Genomic DNA, 20,309 nt, shown 5'->3' on the forward strand with positions numbered 1-20,309 from the left:
GATAAAGCTGCAGTGTGTCGACACCTCGGATATTACGAGTTCTGCTCACTCCACACTAAGGAGAAGGAAATGTTTCTGTGCAAGAAGAGATCAAACACGAGCTCTTTAGGCTGGTAGAGATGTGATATTTTAGAGCTACGTGAAATCACAGAAAATATGGAGAAAGCAAATGGAGGGCGATTCTTTACTGTTCCTCCAACAAAAGGGCCATCGAGTGGAATTATCAGGCAAGAATTTTCAAACAAACAGAAGTGGAGCTGACCCACGGTCCGGTCAAACGGCACGGCTGGTTCCCGCAGGATGCTGGGAATGCCAAAGGTACGGATTAAAAAGCAATTAGCCACATCGGTGCAACAGGAAACCGTGGAGGCTGCCTTGCACAACCGGGAGGCTGCCAGCCCCGGCTCTGAGCACTGCCTGCCCGGCACAGGGGATGTATGAGCATCACAGGGGATGTATGAGCATCACAGGGCACCGCACATCTGACAGTGTCTGCTGTCAGAAGCAGAAGGTTGTTGTGCTGGAGCTTCAGTGGGCCTCATTTACACACCACGTTCTCAGGCAGGTTCATTCATACACCTCGTTCTCTCTTAGGCCTCTCCCCCGTGCCACTGGTGTTAGGTGTCCATAAGTGGAGTCTTCACCCTCCAACCTCCCCTCACATGTGGGGGCTGTGCATTTCCCCATTGCCTCTTGTCAGTCTCTGCACCTGAATCCTCCCACCTCTGTGCTGCCCACGTTCCTCCTGCAGCCACAGGCAGTGTGGGTGCACAGCACAGCACCACAGGCTGCACACATACCTTCACCACAGACATTTGGGCTAGAACTAATGTAAAGCTGAGGTCTGTGGTCAGTGCCAGAGAGCTGGGTGAGCTTCTTCCACCCTGCAGGCTCCTGCTGCCCACGGGAAGCAGCTCCGTGACTCAGGGCTCTGACCCAGCACATATGCCAGCGGCCTCATCCCTTTCACTCCCGCACATGACTCTGGGGAACACTCAAGCGTGAGAAGCGTGCACTGATTTTTCCAGTTTGCCGTTCCCATCGCTGCTTTGCATGGGCTGCTGGTGCAGCGAGGCTCAGCACATGGAAGTCCCCTGTTGGAAAAGCAAGGGAGCTGCACAACAAAACAAGGCAGCCTGGCAACGGGGAGGAGATAAGCAGGAGCCTAGGGCATGGCAAGCAGCAGCCTTTGGAGGGCACGCAGCATCTCAGGCACTGTTTGTTGTGCCACTGCTTATCGTCCAGAGATACCTGCTCCCCAGTGACCTACTTGCTTCACCCAGTCCTGTAGGCGTCACAGCACTTGAGCTCATGAGGGCAGAACACACGTTTCTGTATCTGTGGATAGTGGGGTCCACACTGGTTCATCCTCATCCTTGCTGAGTGTCTGTCAGTGAGGCTCTGAGCTAAGTGATGAACCTTCAGAGGTTTCAAGAAAGCAAGAGGAACTGCTCTACCAGCATCCTCCCTGCTCTGCTGCTAAAAACGACTGTGGTGGGAATGACTGGCCAAGATCCCTCACTGGGGCCCACCAGAAGATGCAGCCCAGGCACCTGCGGTAGGATCACCACAGGAAGGAGCAAGGGAGACCTACCAGCTCTGAAAAGCAGCCCTGCCTCAGCCATCAGATCCTCCTCCCTGACCTCCTCCAGAGCTCACACTGTGTGAACATGTTTGTTCCTGGATGAGGGTCTTCCCTGTCTATCTGAACCCTTCTGATGTATCAGCTCAGCAGAAGCCCCACTTACACAACTCCAGTTTGTAGCTGTCACTACTTGCAGGCACAGCTATTGGAAAGGCTACAAAAAAGCTGGTACATGAGCTGGAGCTGAAGAGCACTGTGGGATGCTGCTGGAAACATGTAGGAGAACCAGAAAGGGTGAGGCTGGGAGATGGAGTGAACTGAAGATGGAAATGGCTGGTTTGGAAAGGAAGAGCACTGCAGAGTGTTTCAAAGGGCCTGAGGAAAAACTGCAGCTTCCATGACTCCTGGGCATGAAGCCTGGCCATCAGGATATGGGGCTTCTTAATTTCCCTGCATAAAGTTTCAAGATCTGTTATAAAAGCAAACACACCTTACCCACATATGAGTCACAGACAAACACGAACGCTGATAACAAACACATTATTCTTAGAGAGACTCCGGTCCTACCTCTGCATGTGAGTAGCTCAGCCAAGCATCCCTGTCTCCTGTAGGTGTGGTGGGAGGTGGGAGAGGAGACAAAGGACCGACGTGCTGCCACTGCCACGCTCCTGTGCCCGGTCCCTTACCTGTGCTCGTGACCTTTGTCATGTCTTAAGACTGTCTAAAGCAGTGTCTGGGAGTCTGACACAATAAATCAGACCCTAATCAACAACCACATCTCCTTCCTGTTCTCATTGCAAAGCCGGTGAGCAACAAAGAGAAGTGCTGAACCCCAACAGCGATGTTGATTTGATTACCCCATTTGCAGGGCTAGATGCTGAAGGTGAGTCACCAAGTCTGGATCTTTTCTGTCTAGTTGCACAAGAACGGCCACGGTGTTGGAGAAAACTCTAAGCACTTCACTGTCCTTTAGCAGCTCTGCTGGAGTGAAGACAGAGAGGTCTGCTACACAGAAAGCAGGTGTCACTTGTTCTTGCATGGTCTCTACAATGATAATACGGGTCAGCAAGGGAATGTGGGGAAACATTTCATCGCGATGTCTGCCTGACTCTTCTGGTCCATTTAGAATATCAAAGGCAAAGGGAGGTTCTCTGGTCAGCCCTGACTCACTCCGCTAAATGAAAGTAAAGGCAAGCTGGCCCAAGTCACGGGAGAACAGCTCATGTTCCTGCTGCCTCGGAGCACGCACAGACAGTCTGAGAGTCAAGGCCAAGTGAAGTGCATCCAACCCGTGTTTACTGCCTGTTCCATATACCCTAGAGGGGAAAATGCCACCACCAGTCCCAGTTCCCCAGTGCTCTCTTACACAACAGCCTCTTGCACCACACTGACCCCTTTTACAGCCCACAGCTTAAAACCGTTCCACAAAAACCCCCTCAAGTGCTGCCCCTGAGCCAGCCCTCGCCCCTCAGCAAGAGGCACAACCCAAGCAGTGTGGATTGAACAGGCATCCATCCCATCACGTGAAGCACAGAGCCGTGCCATCACCACACGGAGCTGTCTGCTCACTTAGGGCCAGCTCCGGGATGGCACAGACACACACCAGTCAGGATGGATGAAGCAGAAAGCTCTGATGCCAGAGGCAACTCTGCAGCGATGGGCCAGATGCAAACATTCACCCAAACCCAGGCCACTCTACCACACAGACAAGAACATTGCTTCCTCAACTGGCAAGTTCCTAAAGTGGATTTCAAAGCTAAAGCCTTGAAAGTGAATGCCAGAAAGCATTCTTGCTCTTCCAGATAAGAGATAACAGATCGAGAAGAGCAAAGATGGATAAGGAAATTCTCCTTGGGGCAGATGATACCATTATTTCTACTGAAGCATCACACATCTCCAGGAGGGCTGAGCAGCTCTTGGAAAGAGCCCAGGGGCTCTCCCCAGGTTGACACGGGCTGGGGAATCCTCCAGTGCTCTTCTGAAGATGAAGCTCAGCAGCACTGCTGCCTTGACTGTTGCCTTCACATTGAAGGCCCCGATGTGGGCCTGAACCATCAGCAGGGCTGCTGCTGGGGAAACCAGCAGTGGGGCAGCCCTGCCTGGCCATTACATGCCACGAGCCTGTGCTCACCGGGGAAGAGATGCAGGCATGCGGTGGGCACGGGGTCAGGAGACAGCCCTGCTGGGGGTCCTGAGCTGTGCAACAGAGCAGGAACGTCGTCCAACTCCCGTATCCCGCCCCCTCCCCCACAAATATCCCTGGCTTCAGCCAGGTGCAGAACAAAAGGAAACTAATGATTTAGTTATTGCTTCAGCACCGAAGGTTTGAAGGTCAGCCATTCAGAGCGGCGCATTGTATGACCAAGCACTGCCTGCCCTGCCTACAGACCTGCAGCTACAGTCAGCGCAGCGGGGGCCAGCGCTGCACGGCTGGCTTCTGAGCGGGGAGATGAAAGGCTGCCTCTAATGTAATAACTGACGGCCTCTTCAGTGCCGTTTGAACTGTTTACAGACTAAGTTAACGATTACAGGCAATGTGTATCTTGGCCGCTGCCCAAAATTCTTACCCGCCCGTCAGATATTATCAAAGAGCCCTTCACTGCTGGCCTGGAGTCCTTCCAAAGCTCGGCGCTGAAATGCTGCCGTAGAGGAGGGGCCTTCAGCACTCGCTCCTCAAGCTAGAAAGTCACGGCTCTGCTCTGCAAGGTGTGCTGGGACCGGCCACCGGGTCACACAGAGACGAAGCACCCAGCAGCCCCCGGGCACTGCTTGTTTGTGCAGGCTCTTCCCTGCAGGACATCACTGAGGGCTCTGCCCGCACTGCTTTGCTCTCCTTCCTTCAGTCTCCACACAGCCAGGGTTGCTTTCCCTTGCTCCCTGCCTGCACGAGGCCGCTGCTGCCCGTACCTCGCTCCCCTCATGCTGCCTGCACAGCCCTGGGTGGTTGTGCTGACGCTGGTGGTTACACAGCTTAAAGCTACTGCTGCCAAAAGTGTTTTCAACACCCTCATGCCTAAGAGTGTGGACAAGAACAAACCAGGTGGTGGGAGATTAGATAAAATCGCTTCCATTGTTACTTGTAGTTGGAAATGTGCAGGTGTAGGTATAAGACCTGCCTAAATTTGGTTTAGAAAACAAACCCCAGCTCTCTGGGGCAAACTGCACAAGGTCTGGAAACACTGTAGAAATGAAGGGATGAAATCAAGAACTGGCAAGCTGCTCTAATTACAGACGGGTAACACAGAGCCACATTCAAGTAACACTGAGGCTACACAGTGAACTGCTTCCGAGGCAGGAAATGCCACAGCTCCGATGACCGCTCCATCCCACTGCCAGCCCTACACCTCCAAACCCAGAGGAGGTTCGGCGCCGCCTCCGGTGCCAGCAGAAAGCGAATCTGGGCCACGACGTCTCCCAGAAGCTCCTGTCAAAGAAGCTTCCTAAGAACAACCAGGAAGAAACAAACTGATTTGAGGTCCCCAGTCCGGTTCCCCCAGTCACCAAAGCTTATGCTGGAAATTGTTATTTAATGCGGGTCAGTAGGCCATCTGCAGACTGAGCTACCACGGCTTCAAGGCATCTGTGGTCCACAGAGCACTGTTTAAAAGCTTCTGCTTCAGTGCAGCCGGGGGTTCAAATCTGGCAAGCCACCCCAGCAATCCATGGATGGCCTGCCTGCCAGGAGGCTGCAGCAGTGCAGGTATGCCAGCATCTAAAGGAAAGGACAGAACAAAAAGGAAGGATGAAAATTTGCATTAAAGTTTTGCTACTGTGTTCCCAAAACAAAGCATGCTTGTCCTGCCAAAAAGATGCAAACGGGTTTCCTTTGCAGGCTGGCACGGCTTTGTCCATGACAGCAAGGCTGGAGTTTACAAGGGGTGCCTTCACGTGGCACCAACCCGCCGTGTGAAACACGGAGTGCCAGCAGCTTCCAGGAATAATGGTGAAGAACGCAGAACAGCTGAAGGAAAACACGCCTTGCTCTTTGGTCACACGTCACGCTCCACTTCCCATTGCCTTGTTGCTCAGATGCAGTTGTTTTCACTGGCATGAGAGAATGGCTGGTGATGGACAGAAGAACAACTCCTCTTGGACGCTGTGGTGTTGCCAAGGGACAAAACGTAGATGCAGGTACATTTGCAGTGATTTGATTGGATAAAACTTGCTGGTGCAGTACAGCACACTGCAAAAATCAGTTCCTCCTACGCTTACTTGCTAAGACATGAGCTTGGGCCCTCTGGGATCCACATTTCCCTGGCTGCTATCGATGACATCACTGACATCTAAGGAGCTACAGGAATGCAGGGAATGCAGCTTTGGGCTCTTGGGGATGCTGAGCTCAGCTCCTGCTACAGGAGGCATAAAGAAGGGGTGTTTGGGTCCCAGCCCTGGCACAGCTGCAGACTTTCACTTCCAACATACACGCATGTTTTCTTTTTAAGGCCACACAACAGGTCTGCACCAGTTTAAACAGAAAAGTTTGAAAGGTTTCAGAACTGATTCCATTTGGGACCTTTCTGCGTGTAGCCGAGCTTGCACCCTGGGGATTCCAACCAAAGATTGCACAGGCATTCAATAAGCTTGGCTGGCATGTTGAAAGGAGCTTGAAGTAGGTAAGCATAACTTTTCCCCTTAGTTTGAGCTTGCTGGGAGCCTCTGAAGAACCCAACATTCATCACCAAAGGGCACGTCTCCACACAGAGGTTCTTAGGGACGAGGCTGACACAGCTCTTGGCCCAGCACTCGAGAGACCGAGGCCAAAAAAGTGAAGAAATTTCTGTTTTCAGGCACCTCTGCTGCAGTGTTCAGAGGAGCACAGAGCTGTGAATGCACCACATGGACAGAGCAGAGCTGGGAAGACATGGCATCGGGGACCAACGGGGCAGAAAGCACAATAACTCATTGCCTGACAGAATGTGACCAGTAGGAGATCACCTACTGCTGTCTTCACACGAGGCCACCCGACCATTTCACCAGCCTCACTTTGAAATGGAACAGCCTGACTGAGCTCTAGGAGCCTTTATTTCGTTCATCAGAATGGGAAAGGAGCCGTTCAGAGGGTTTGTTTAGGGAGTGAAAGTAGGTGAGTTGTGGCATCACCTCAGCTGGAGGATCCAACTCCCATCTACAAACCTCTCCTCTAGCAGTATGGAAGGGGGCAAAGACCTGAAAGGGAGCTGAGCGTGGGGACAGCAAGGACACCTGGAGTCACTGGAGTTAGGAGAAAAAGACACTCTGAAAGCAGAAAGTCCTGCTGACTGGATGGAAAGCTCTCTCTTATCTCCAGTTACTGCAGATGAGGGGATCTAATGGAAGGAGCTGACAGCCCGGCACCAGCCAATTCTGTGTTTTCTGATTGGGTTGTTCTGCTGTTTGTTTGTTTTTAATAAGAAAGGACTCTCTAATCCCTGTCAGAGAATGATCGCTGGAAAAGAGGATCTAGAACTGCCTAGAGCTCCTGATACGGCTTCTTGGTGATAAAACAACACTGTGTTGTGGATAATCAGCCCTCTACACTTGAACTGACTCACGCAAACTCCAGTTCCTGGGCTTGCTCGCCTTTCCTCCTGGCTCTGAAGGGTGGAGGTGGATTGGAGTTGTTGCAATCACAAATTCTGCCTCTGTGTGTATCGGCTGCTTTTCATCTCCCTGTGTTCTCCCGCACCGAGGCAGGATGTTTGATCAAGGGTTTATTACACAGCCATGCTCCAAGCACAGAGAACAGGTTTTTTAACGTTGCATCCCGTCCCTCTGTGCCGTAAGCCTGCATTACTTCTGCTCTGTGACAATGACAGCTGTCCATCTCCCAGGGAAGGACACAGCTTGCTCCCACAGCTCCCATTACCAGAGCCATACCCAGCCATAGCGGTGCCAACTGGCAGATCTCCTTGCAGAAGGGAACTCCTCAAGCAGCTGATGTGGCCATTGGCTGCCGTGCAGGCTCTAGAAGGGACAGTCCTTCCTTACAGTTCAGCTGATTTCTCCAGCACTACAATTTGGTTGATTTTCCCACCGAGACTCCTACAATACATCAAATAACACGCATTTACATCACCCAATCCACCAGGATCTCCGTTTCCTCATACAGTCTGCATTACTGTCATTGTGTAAGGACAAAAAGCCACCGTAGCCAAAACCTTAAAGCCTGCAGAGCACCGCTTTGATGGTTTCTGGTACATTAGGAATCAGTGCAGCACTTGCGAACACAGGGATAAATCATTAACGAGTCATTATTGTTCACAGGTATTTTTGGCAGGAAACCACTAAGGTCAACTTGGACAGACTGCAGTGAGGCAGTGGGGGTGGCACCTCTCCTGGAGGAGCGTTCAAACCCTCATCCAAAGCTGTAAGACTAGCATGGAAATGACCTTCCTCGCTGGATCTCACAGACGTGGGACGTGTCACAGCCCCTCCTGGCCACTCTCCCCACCCGTGCTTTCCTCCTGGCTCTGTGCTCAAGTCTTTATGTCTGCGAAGCACCCACTGTTCTCTCGATGCATTCCAAGTGACAGCGCTGCTATCCTGTGTGTGCAGCCCGGCCGATACTTTTCATTCACCAGTTCTATAATCTCACCGATCTCATCCATCACTTCAGCTTCCAACCCCGGGGATTTCCCACACGCTGCTTCTCCCAGCGCTGTGTCCAACGGAGGCTGCTTCTCATTCCTTGGAAACCTGCAGAAACGCCCCTTCTGTAAAACTGCATCAGTCCCTCCTCCCATCCTCAGCAGAAATCCTCACCTGCGTGTGCAATACAATGCTCCTGTTCCTGCTGGGCCCATGGATGTGTGTGGGGAGGGATATGAATGCATGTGCTGCTTGCTCCCACTGCCAGCCCTGCTGGCACACAGCTCAGCAGCCATCTGAGAGCCTGTCCTGCAGCTAACACTCTGGATGCTGATCCATCCTTCCAGCCTCTAACGCTGTCAGACTCTCCAGCTCCATGAAACTCTATTTATTCTTGTTGTCATCCAGTTTCCTGCTTTGGTGGCCAGCTGGCCACTGACCCCCTTGCTATTTAGCTGTTATAAATCAAAGGACACTGCTGGAGTACCATGATGTGGCAATCCCTCTGCCAATGTGGTCGTTTTAAAATTAAGTAAGCAAACAAAACTGACACAAACAGCTCAAAGGCTGCTGTATCTCAAAGGAGGTGCAACATGGACATGGGTCTGCCTTTAAAGCCCTAAAAATCTCCTTCAAAATGCCATGCACTCAGCACAGCTGCTCGGACGGTCGCCTGCTCAGCCAGTTCTGAATGACTTGCTGCTGGGTTTTTTTTGCTAAGGAAAAGTACTTTCAACTTTGACATTAAAAGCTGCCTTATCCAAACACAAAAAAACTCTTTTCCATGCTCACCAGCCTTGGCACACATTCATGGAAGCCAAGAAAACTACTGAGCCCAGCTTCTGAGATCACACTTCCATCTCCTCTAGAAGCTATAGGCTCCACCATCACAAACACATGCAGGAACATTCGTATGGCAAAGGGAAGCAGCAGCTGCTTTATAGAAACGTGAAGAATGGTTGGGTAACTCAAAAAGAGGTTTTGCAGCCCAGCAAGCTCTGTGTCCCAGCAGAAAACATTTATAACACTGATGGCAGATGGGCACCTGCTCCAGGAGATACCGGAGGCTGCTGTGTTTCAGAGCAGGTAGAGCCCACATTCTGGCCAGCTGTGCTCCACGTTCCCAATGACAGAGTGACATCTGCTCTTCCAGCTGCAAGGCCTGCTGACAAGCCCTCAGCAGCAGCTGTGGACCACGACCGCTCCGTGGTACCTCTGCTTACAGAGCTCAATTAAATTCCCTGGTCGCCTACACGAACACGTGTGAAAACAAAGCAGTGCAAAACACACAGCATGCATTTTCTCCAAGAGAACTCGGAGAACCACAGCTCATAAACCTGGTGCTGATGAGACTCCCCAGCAGTCTCCTTGATCTACCGAAGCTCCATCCAGGGACCTCCCCTTTCTTTCTAGGGGCTGCTCTGGCATTTGCTTCAATTGCTGCCACTTCTGAGCTGAGTCTTGCAGAGCCCAAACTCTCCTGCCCTGTGCTGTTGGCCACTATCCCGCCTTCACTCCCAGGCTTCCCCCTGGGCCCTCACAGATCCCCCCGGTCCTCCTAAACCCCCTCGCCATGCAGGGACCGGGGCTGATCATCGCTGACTATAAAACCATTTCTTTTGTTGATAGAAAATTCTTTGCAGGGTGTGAACAGCAGCAGAAAGAAAAGGGCTCCTCTGAACCCAGCGCTGCTGGAAACCCCCGGAGGGCGAGAATCCGATCGCTGTCTTTGAGGCGAGCAGACCTGCCTGTACAGGCACCGAGCCCAGCAGAGCTCTGTGAGCAGCCGGCACCGGCACCGCCAGCACCATCCTACTGCAGGGTGCCAGCTCCACCTGGTTCATCCATGCCCCCCATTGCACAACACCAGCCTGGAGATGTCGGAGCAGCTGATCCCCACAACCGGGCTGGCAGGGCTCGGAGAAGCCGGGCAGGAAGGGGGTGGGAGCGAGGGAGGGTCTGAGGTCTGCTCCAGGAGGCTCAGCCAGAGACTGATGAGGAATGTGACAGGAGCTGAGAAGAAAGTGCAGGGTGTGGAAAAATAGGGAGGAGAAAGATTGTTTTGGAGGAGAATAGGTCCAGAGCTCTGGGCAGTTCCATTAGAGGAATATTAAGTAAATGAGTCAGAGCTTGCGGTGCCTGAGGCTTGGGAAAGCTGCTGCTGGTGTGAAGGGACGGCAAGGGAAAATGAGGTTTGTGGCATGCCGTCTGCATATGAAATTCAACCATAACAAAACAAGAGGAAACATGTTGCCTGCTTAAGACTTTTATTAACATTTGCAGAGATTAAGTGCTGCAGACATTCGATCGGTGCCTTCGTCTGTACCTGACTCAGGCTCTGCCTCTGTGCCTAGCTCTGGGCTAGTCACTTAAAGGAACATTTTCCAATTCATTACGTTTTCAAAAGGCAATGCAGAGCACTCAGCACTCCCCTGAGCGAGCAGCTAAAAAGCACAGTGCTCCTCCAGGTCCCCAGTGCAGCAGGCACTGTGCACTCAGGGCTGCAATCTGGATGTAAGCTTTGTCTCTTAATTCCTGCACCTAAAAATGGGATGTTAATCTGATATCTGTCACGCAAGAATGCAACGTGCATCAAGAAATGCACATATTTACTGTACATATACAGGTGTGTGTGCATATATATGTATATGTATGTAGTATCTGTATCTACATATACCTTAGAGACACAAAATCCAAGCTTGAAGGTCAAGACGGGTAAAAAGAATTGCCTGCTCTGAAATGAGAGAACAGATTTCATCTGGGACAGGAGGTTGTACCACCCTACACAGGTCACAGGGGTCTGGTTCAGGGCAGAAACACGCAAGAGTGGCCCTGCAATGTGTGTACAGGAAAATTAACAATGAAAAGTAAAAACCTCCAACCGTGACCAATCCTAAGAATGAAGGAAGTAGTTAAAAAGACTTTTAGGAAATAAACGAAAAAGATAAAACGTTTGCAGGTGACACAGAACCGTTTCGAGGTCTCTTATTAAAGCCTTGAAGCAACAGTACGGCAGTGGGCAAAAGGACCCTCCATAAACCCCAAAGGCCAACAGTGAACAGTAAAGGAAAGGAGAACTGCAGGAGAAGGCAACTTTGGGGAGTGGAACGTGGATCCAAACGGTGAGAGCAGAAAGGACCACAGTCCTGGCAAGCAGGTTGACCGAGAGGGAAAAACATGCTAGGGGCCTACGTACAAACAAAGCAGCCTTTTTCAGCACATCAGAAGAAAGAAAGAAGCCCATTAGTGAGTTTCTGTGGCTAACAAATAACGCAGGGAATGAAAGATGCGCTCAAAAAATATTTGCAAAAAAACTAAATGAATTGTTTGCATCACGGTTCACTACAGGGGAAGCCAGGAGGTTCCCATGAGGAGCATTTCAGCATATCCATAAATTACCCGGGGAAGGGAAAACGAATGGGGTGACAACATTTGCAGATGAAACCATATTTTTGTTTGGAATTTGCCACTCTGAAGCTGATTGTGAAGACTTGAAAGAAGGCTCTCAGGCTGCTTGGTGTGCGCTTTAATGAGCAGCAGCACGCCGGCGGCTCCGCTCCCATGCCCACCTCCACCCGTTCCTGGCTCCATCTCCCCTGCTGTTCACCCTGCGGTTGACTTTGCCTTGAGCTCACTTAACTCATGAAAACATCAGCAAATGACCCAGCAAAAATGTTGATCGTTTTCTGCGGTTTTGGTGACAAGTTTGGGGAAGGGACTCAGAGCGACGGGGCTGGAGCAAGGAAGGGAACAGACACCCAGAGCTACTTCCCTCTGGGATCTGGGGATATAGATACACCAACCTCCCCCTTCTCTTCTGCTGGGCAGGGAGAGCAGCTCTTCCCCATGTTTTAAGGAAAAAAGATCTTTACCTGGAAATGAAGCAAAGCTCCTCTGCCTACACCAAGGTCATTCCAGTTAAGGATCATTTCAGCTGGCGTCAAGCAGCGATCACATAGATGTATGTGGCTAACGTGCTGCTGAGCCAGCTGCCTCACCTCCCTTTAAAGACAATGGAACAAGAAGCTCCGTGTGCTTGTAACACACAGTTCACGTGCCCTGCGATAGCTGCCTGCACTGCAGTAGGTCAGTGGATCCCAAGAAGTCCCAGTTCTCTGCAGTGACTTTGCACAAAAGGGGTAAAACTCAGCTGTGCAGCCATTCTGGAGGGTGCTCACAGCATGGACGGGATTCCCTCAAGAAACAAGTATCATCACAGAGCCCTGACCTTTCATTTCCAGGTACAGACCTTTGACTTAATGCCCTCTGACAAATGTGATAAAACCGATCTTTGAAACCCAACCGAGTCATTGGTTTTCCCCCAGCCTTTTGTGGGTATCCATGCTGCCCAGCGTGCTGATAGAAGAGGCTCAGTGCCATCTAACATGACAATAAATGGATGTGGGAGAACCCACAAGAAATGAAACTCTCCACTCAGCATTTCACACTTCCTTTAAACCACGCTGCATATTGTATGACAAATAATTGAACCAATCAGGCAGTTCAGTAAAGTTGTGGTTATCACCACGTCTCCGTGGCAGGCCCTAAAAGCGGCACAGCAATCATTCCTCTGCCATCTGCCATACGGTTTAGCTCATGCCTGTTAACCTCCTATCCAGCATGCCTGCACGCACACAGAGCACCTTGGAAGAATGAAGATTGCCATCAGCTATACCCAACTGAGTTGAGAGCACTGGGCCTGTATCAACAATGACTGAGTAAGGCAGAAATCGTATTACTGGGCAATAAGAGGAAAGAGAAGAGGCATTATCAGCTCGACTTTCGTTCAGTTATCCAAATTTACAACCCTGGTTTCTCATTTGATCCTGCACTTCCAGTCAGCGGCAAAAGTACGTTTCATTCTTATTTCACTCCAAGGAACCCATCTCCTCAGTTCAGGTGGGATTGCATTACCCTTATCTACATGCTTTCAAGATCCCCACGGTGAGCTCTGAGGATGCTGAATGGAACCGCAGACCTGAGAAGCACCACTTTAAGCACGTTAAATAGGGCTTCAAGAAACAGAACCTCTTCCTGCTTTGTTTCACGTGCTGATCCAGCCCCTGTGCTTTAGTCACAAACTCCTCTACGGCCTGAATCACCAATAATCAAACCCATCTCCATCAGTACTGCTCTGCATGCACAGAGCGGAGATGATACAACACCTGCGCTGAATTCCAGGAGGGCTGAAAGGACCCAAACAACCTCATCTCACACCTCAGTGTCTGAGGTCAGACTCGCAGCTCTCTGGCTGCGCCTTTGGCAGCTCAGTGAACCCAGTTCTTTTTTCCATGTGATGAACCGAGGGGCTTTTAATGCATCGCTCTGTATGACAATATGGTTAACCCGGGGCTCTACACATATGTGTATGTGGGCTGTGCGCCTCGGTCCTATAATAAATGAACAAAAGTGCACAGGAAATAGTCACTAGAGAAGGCAATTACTAAAGTGAAGGGGAAATGCATAGAGATGCTTATCTTGTTAAAACATGGTGGAAAACAAAGCAAAACAAAACAATGAAACCGAGAGGAACCGAAGGCTCGGCTTACAGGTGCAGGCTGAGTGGAAACACAGACATCTTCTCCCTGTAAACGTATCTGGAAGGCAGCTGAGTTCCTGACTCTGAGCTCTGGCAAAACATGACTGAATAACAGCATTTAAATGAGAGCTACTGCTCTGAATCTCAACCCTCTCTCTCTGCCATCGCTCACAAATGCCTTCTATGGACCTGACCAATTCAAAGCAGCTTTTTTCTTTCCTAGTGGATGACATTTTTGTGTTAAGAAATGATGATTTCTACACGAGCACATAAATCAGCTGAGCTTAACCAGCTGAAGAGAGAAAGGAGAACTCGGTGGAACAACAGAGGTGCAGTTCCTTAATGTTCAGGTAGACGGAACAGCGAGACTTCAAACATTTCTGCAGGTGGAACTTTATGTGCTGAGGGAACTGCGGGTGAGACAGAACAGGAAGAATCACCCAGAATGGCTGAGCTCCATTCCACTCCATCAGCTCCAAAGTCCCAGCCACAGGACAGTGGAAGCAGAGAAAAGCAGTCAGTCACTACAGACCTCAAAACAACCCACAGGTGATCGAGTCATCTTCTTTTCTGCTTCACCTGGCAGTGCACATGCACACTCTGAAGGTAACTCCACGCAGTAATTCCCCATCTCTCTCTGCCCACATGCAGATATGGGCGATCAGCATCTCAAGTATCACAGAGCAGTCTGCAAACCACAATCAGCTTCACTATTTGGCATAAGTCCTGGAAGCATCTGCAGAGGTACAGAGCTTCATGGAAGCCCGCAGCAGCTCTGCAGGTGTCAAGAATGGAGCCATTCTCTGCTCTAGAGGCTTTTATACAACTTGACCTTTGATGGAACTCACTGACAGCCGCAGGCACGAACACTGAGATGGTATCCTACCATCTCCAGATACGATACGTTATGCAATTACCAGCATCACTGCTCTTCTGTATCTCCTCGTTCGTGACACAAACGAACCGAGGCCACCTGACGAGTTTGGTTCTGCACAGACAGACAGAAATAGGCGATCTGATTGACAGCGGTGTCTGAAGAAACGTGCCGCCATCCCTGCAGGCCTGGGCCTTGCTGTGGGGAATGGAGGGTTATTGTCTGGCTCCAGCGAAACACGGATAAGACCTCAGGGACAAAAAGCAAAGACAGGATCCTGGCAGGAAGGCGGGAGGCAGTGGATGTCGGCACGAGGGTCCTTCTCGCCCTCTGGCAGAACTTCTTGCTACCAGAAAAAATCACATTTAAGAACGTGGTTGAAGCTCAGCAAGATGCCACAGGCTCATTTGATTGCACTGTCTGGACTGTGAGGCCCTGCCATCTTATCTGCGGGAACAGCACAGCTGCTGCTCGGAGCCCGTCCAGGACGTGGTGCACGGCCAGGAGCCCTCGGGGGCTGCCCCCCACCCTGCCCACACCGCCTGTGCTTCCAAGGGAGCACAGAAGGCCAGACGCTGCCCCGAAGCTCAGCTCTGCAGGTGGACTGCAATGGAGCACCTTTCAGGTACACTTCAACCATATCAGTGCCAATGACTTACACTAAACCAACCTACACTATAGTGTGTACTATGCCAGTCCTGTACTCATACTATGTGCCCACATTTCAAATAGTTTCTTGGCCACTGCCAGAGAATCACAGCATCACCAAGGTTGGAAAAGACCTCCAAGATCACCCAGTCCGATTGCCCAATGCACTTTCCTTAGGCAGCTGTTGCCTTTATAACTGAAGGCTCTGTCCCTTTTCACCTTTTTGAGCCGTATCTGTCCCACCCAAAGGCATTTCTCTCAAGCTGTGAGAGCCGTTCTGTGTTTCACTTCACTGCAGTTCCAGTTCTGAGAGTTGGTGGCACAGTTCTACTTTTGGGTACTCAGACAATGACTGTTTTCATACCACAGGCAATACAAGTGGCTCAATTATTGCAGCTTTGAGTTGGCTCTTGTGCATTACTTAACACTAGAATATCCTTCTGTGTACTCTAGTACTGGCTGTTCCAAGAGGCAGAAATTGCCTCTTTGAACTCACTCTTTTTGTGCTATCTGACCAGCTTATTCACAGGTAATTTAAGTCCCCATTATCATTTGGTTAGACTTTCCCACTTCTTTGATCTCTGTCAACATTATGCACTTAACATCCTTTTGTTGATCCAGGAGCTGGTAGTATATAAAGACTACTAATATATTTACCTTCTTATGGGCAAGGAGTGTAACCCTCTACAAGCAGCTGAGTAGACCATTGTAATGCCCCAACGGCACGGTGCATTGCAACACAGGAGAGGCTCCCCACTTCTACCATGGTCGTGTTGGATTCACCCAACCCATCTGTAACTTCCAGGCCATGTAAATGCTCCATTATCATCTCTGTTAAAAATGCACCACGCTGCTCTCAGGACTGACATACGACATTCAGCTTTTCAGCTGTGTACAACACCTTCAAACAAGGATGATTTAGGATCATCTCACTCGTTCCAGCCCAAACAGAAGAGCAGATCATTGGTTTGTAATGATTTACTTCTTTGGAGGGAGAGCAAAGAGGAAAGTCCCTGCCCTGAGCCTTTGGGGAGTTCTGTGCTGTCGAGTTGTTTCTGCAGTCATAACCCAAAACAAGGCGCTCGGCAGGTCAATGGAAGTTGGCTTTCTCATGCAGTCACCCAATTATGTAACTGCCTGTCGGGAAAGGAAACAAAGCATTGGGAGACTTGTGATAAAGCAGGACTTCTGCTATCTGCCTCCTTCCCTGCATGCAGCCGTGTGAGGTGACTGATCACGGCGCTGCCCTCCCCGCAATGAGTACAGCACTTCATTCACCTTTACCCAAGTGTTATTTTTTGGGACCCTTTGCAACATTTTAACGTCGTTTCCAAAGCATCAGCAGCAGAACCAGAAAGAGCTCCAGCACCGGAGCAGACGGCTTTAAAGAATGAAGTTCATTGGAACACTGTGCTGTTTATGGCTGAGGAGGGCCAACAGCTCCGTGCCTGGTGTGCAGGGTGGGCTCCCGCGGCCGCACGTGACACAGCAGCACGTTTTGCATTGCTGCATTTGGCTGGAAGCAGCCCGGCGTCACGCAGGAGGGGTTATCGGCTCCGCGATCCCTAAAGGTTCGCGCGCTACACTTTGTGCTCAGTTGCAACACCGCTGTAGTTTTTTGTAAGGAATAAATATTGACTTTCCTGGACATTGCCTCACAACACAGCAGGACCTTGAGAGCATTTGTCCAAGATAGTTTTTACGCCGGTAATATAACTTTATAACATCACTTTCATTCCAATCAGTTCAAAAGGCTCTGCGAGCAGGATCTACAAACGTCACCAATTCTGTTTTCATCGTCGGCCACATGACTGCACTAAGGCCGCCTCAGTGGCGTTTCTTCTCCCGTAGGCTGCCCATAAAGACTCTGAAAGCCAAACCTGGAAAACCTTCAGCGTTAACACAGGGTGCTCCATCGGTTTTGCTTTTCAGGAGCAAAGCACCTGGCTGACGAGCAAACGGCCACCCGAGTACAGAGCTCAGACACGAAGCTCTGAGCTCACAGCACCTGCATCCACTGCACCCTGCCCAGAGGCTTTCCCTTCATAGCAAAGAGCAGAACTTCTCCTGGGCAGCACCTGGAGGTGTCTTTGGCTGCAGCAGAGCCCAGCTACATGCACAAAGCTTTATGGATTTCCCACAGTAAAACTAACCATGTTTTGGTCAGATGCTCAGTGCCCAACATGTGACTCGAGCAACACACTCAGCTTTATAACATCCATTAAGATAGGCGATAATCGCGCAATCGATCGGCTGCATCCAAAATTAACGTTGCTGCACGCAGAGCAAAGGAGCGCTTACATAAACACCGGGGCCTGAAAGCACAGCAGGGGACAGAGCAGCACAGAGGGGAGGTCAGGATGGGTGTCAGGAATCCCTCTGAAGGAGCGGCGCTGCACGGGGAGGTGCTGCTCACCATCCCGGAGCTGTTCAGAGCCGTGGGGATGCGGCACTGCAGGACGTGGTTATGGGCACGGCGGGGCGGGGGGGGATCTTTGATTCTATGGAAGGCGAAAAGCAAACTGGAGGACAGCTCGCGTCGAAACCACCTCGTGCGTGTGCAGCCCTAAGACCAAACACGTTGGTTGGGAAGCGTGGAGAGGAAGAGGGGTGAGGAGAAGGGCGGGAGCACGGAAGGACGCGTGCGAAGCGGAGCTGCCCCTACCTGGAGCAGCTTTCCCTCGGCGGGAGTGACCTCAGCCACGCTGGCGAACTCCCCCTCCAGCACGATGGGCTCCACCTTCAGCGGGATCACCCTGATGATGGCCTTCTGCACCGCCGCCCGCTCCGACTCCACGGCCGCCGCCAGCGCTGGCCCGGTGCGGCCGAGCCCTGCCTGCAGAGAAGCCATCAGCAGCCAAGGCCAGAGGACCGCCAGCTGCAGCTGGGGGCCACCGCTCATGCTCCCAGCTGCGGCCGCGTGCCCGGGCCACGCATACCGCTGGGGACGCGCTGCGCCCTCGGCCCTGCTCCCAGCCGCGGGGCTCCGGGGGGTGCGGGGGGCGCAGGGGGGCGTGCGGGACACGCAGGGGGGACGTTTGGAGCCGGCTGCTCACTGCACGGCCGCCCGGCTCCGAGCCATCGCCGCTTCTCTTCCTCGGTGCCACGTGCTCGGAGGCCGCTGGGAGCTTGGAAGCATACTTTGAACAAATAGGTACGCGGGTGTGTATCAAATAATAATAAAATAATCCCAAGTTTCTGAAAAAGAATCCTAAGGTTCCGGTCAGTCCCGCGGCCGGTAAATCCGGGGAGAGCGGCGGAAAAGGCCGAGCAGGTGGCAGGCAGGGGGCAGTTCAGGTGCAGGGGGGGGTCCCGGAGCTCAGCCCCGCAACGTGGGGAGCGGGGAGGGCTCCGCACGGGCGCGCTGTCCCCGTGGCTCCCGTGTAGGTCCCGCTGGGCCCAACGCGCCCATCTCTGGGCCACGCCGGCACGGTACCTCCCAGCACGTGCAGGAGCTCCACACGCCGAACGCCGTCGGTGATTCCTGCGATCCTTCCTAAGAACCGCACCGGGGCTGCTGCTCGAGTCTGCGGCAGGACGAAAAGTTCGCTACTGCGCCGTCCCCGTCCGACCCGGGTTGATCCCATCCATCCTCGTCGCACCAGAAATGCTTCATTCAGGGCAGTTCGGGCTCTCTCCCCCCGCGCTCCCGGCTCAGTCCGGCTCCTGCCGCGGGTCCCGGGACGGTCACAGCGCGAAGCCGACGGGAAACGTCCGAAAGGCCCCGAACTCCGGCAGCCCTTAAGCGCGGAGCGGTGCAGGTACGGAGCGCGGCGCCGCAGCGTCTCCTGTTGCTCTCACGCCGCGAGTTCCGGGAGCAGCGCGTCCAACACGGTCCCGACCGAAGGCCCCGTGCGGCACAGCGGCGAATCCCATGGTCCGCCCAGGGCTCACAGCGACGCGCCCTCCGCACCTGGAGGGCCGAACCGGGGCGCGCCGCCGGGACGGGAGGGAGCGCGCTCAGAAGGGACGGCAAAATGAAGAATCATCTGCAGAGCCGGCGGGCAGCGCCGTGTTGCACAGCGCGGAATTGCACGGCGCGGCGCAACGCAACGCAACGCAACGCAACGCAACGCAACGCTGCTGCAGCGCACGGGGAGCCCCAGAAGCCCGCAATTACTTCCAGCGGGTGAAGCGCACGGAGCGCGTGCCGCGTGCTCGCGATCTTCTCTTCCTTCGCCACGGAGCGGCGTTTAAAGCGGAGATCTTTGCACGACGGGGCGGCGCGAGGCGGAGGTGCGCGGAGGTGCGCGGGGCGGCTGCGGGGCGGAGCGCTCCTTGTGCGGGCAGAGCCGGGCACGGAGCGGCGCCGGAGCCCTTCCGAGGGAGTCCCGCACGGCGGCTCTACGCGCGGGGAGCGGCGGAGCCCGAAGCGTCGGCCGCGGTCCCGAGGAGAGTCCGGCCGGGCCGTTCGGGCATCATCGGGACGCGAACGGATCCCGCGGGTGGCTCCTCCGGGGCAGCGCCTGCGGGAGCGGAGGGCGGAGGAGCGCCGCGGCCGTCGGAGCTGCCCGGCGCGGCTGCGGGCTGCTACCTGCTGACACAAAGTGAGGGTGGAGCGCGGCCCGACGCCCGCCCCGCCCCGCCCGGCCCCGCTCCCGGGCGCCCCCTCCCGCAGCTCGGCGGGGTCCGGGCCGGGCGCCGCTCCGCACCGCCGCGGTTCCCCCGGGCTCTCCGCCGGTTCCGCCCCGCGGCCGCGGTCCTTCCCCGCTCGCCGCCATCCGGGAGCCCTCGTCCAGCTGCCGCGGAGGGTTCGGGTCGGGCTGATGTCAGAGGTCTGGAATTCAGCTGTAATGCGGCTCTGACATCGCCGAGAGGTGAATAATGCTGCAGGTCAGAGCCGTAACCTCGGAGCGGGGCCGCGACTGGAAGCGGGTGAAGCGGCCGCGGTGGAGCGGTGCTCGAGGAGGGCGCTGCGAGGTGACCGGGAACAACGGCCGGTGCTCAGCCGTGCGCAGAGCCCAGCGCTGCTCACGGAAAGGGGCAGCCGAGGAAGCAAAGCAGATGAATGACGGGCTCCTAAATAGCGCCTGACCCGCCCCTGGGGGAGCCCCACGGAAATCCGTGGGTTATGCAAAGGAGAACAGGTTCGCTTC

At 53.2% G+C, this 20,309-nt stretch overlaps 1 protein-coding gene across 1 annotated transcript in view; it reads right to left on the reverse strand.

The window, feature by feature from the left end:
• Positions 1–18,115, reverse strand: part of RNF43 (ring finger protein 43) — a 33,205-nt gene extending 15,090 nt beyond the window's left edge. The window contains exon 1 of the mRNA XM_072353652.1: positions 17,879–18,115. Within this exon, the coding sequence (XP_072209753.1) occupies positions 17,879–18,115 (237 nt within the window). The remainder of the gene's footprint in view (positions 1–17,878) is intronic.
• Positions 18,116–20,309: the final 2,194 nt, after the last annotated feature.

Source organism: Excalfactoria chinensis, chromosome 19, assembly GCF_039878825.1.
Source record: "Excalfactoria chinensis isolate bCotChi1 chromosome 19, bCotChi1.hap2, whole genome shotgun sequence".
In the NCBI taxonomy this organism is placed as follows: Eukaryota; Metazoa; Chordata; class Aves; order Galliformes; family Phasianidae; genus Excalfactoria; species Excalfactoria chinensis.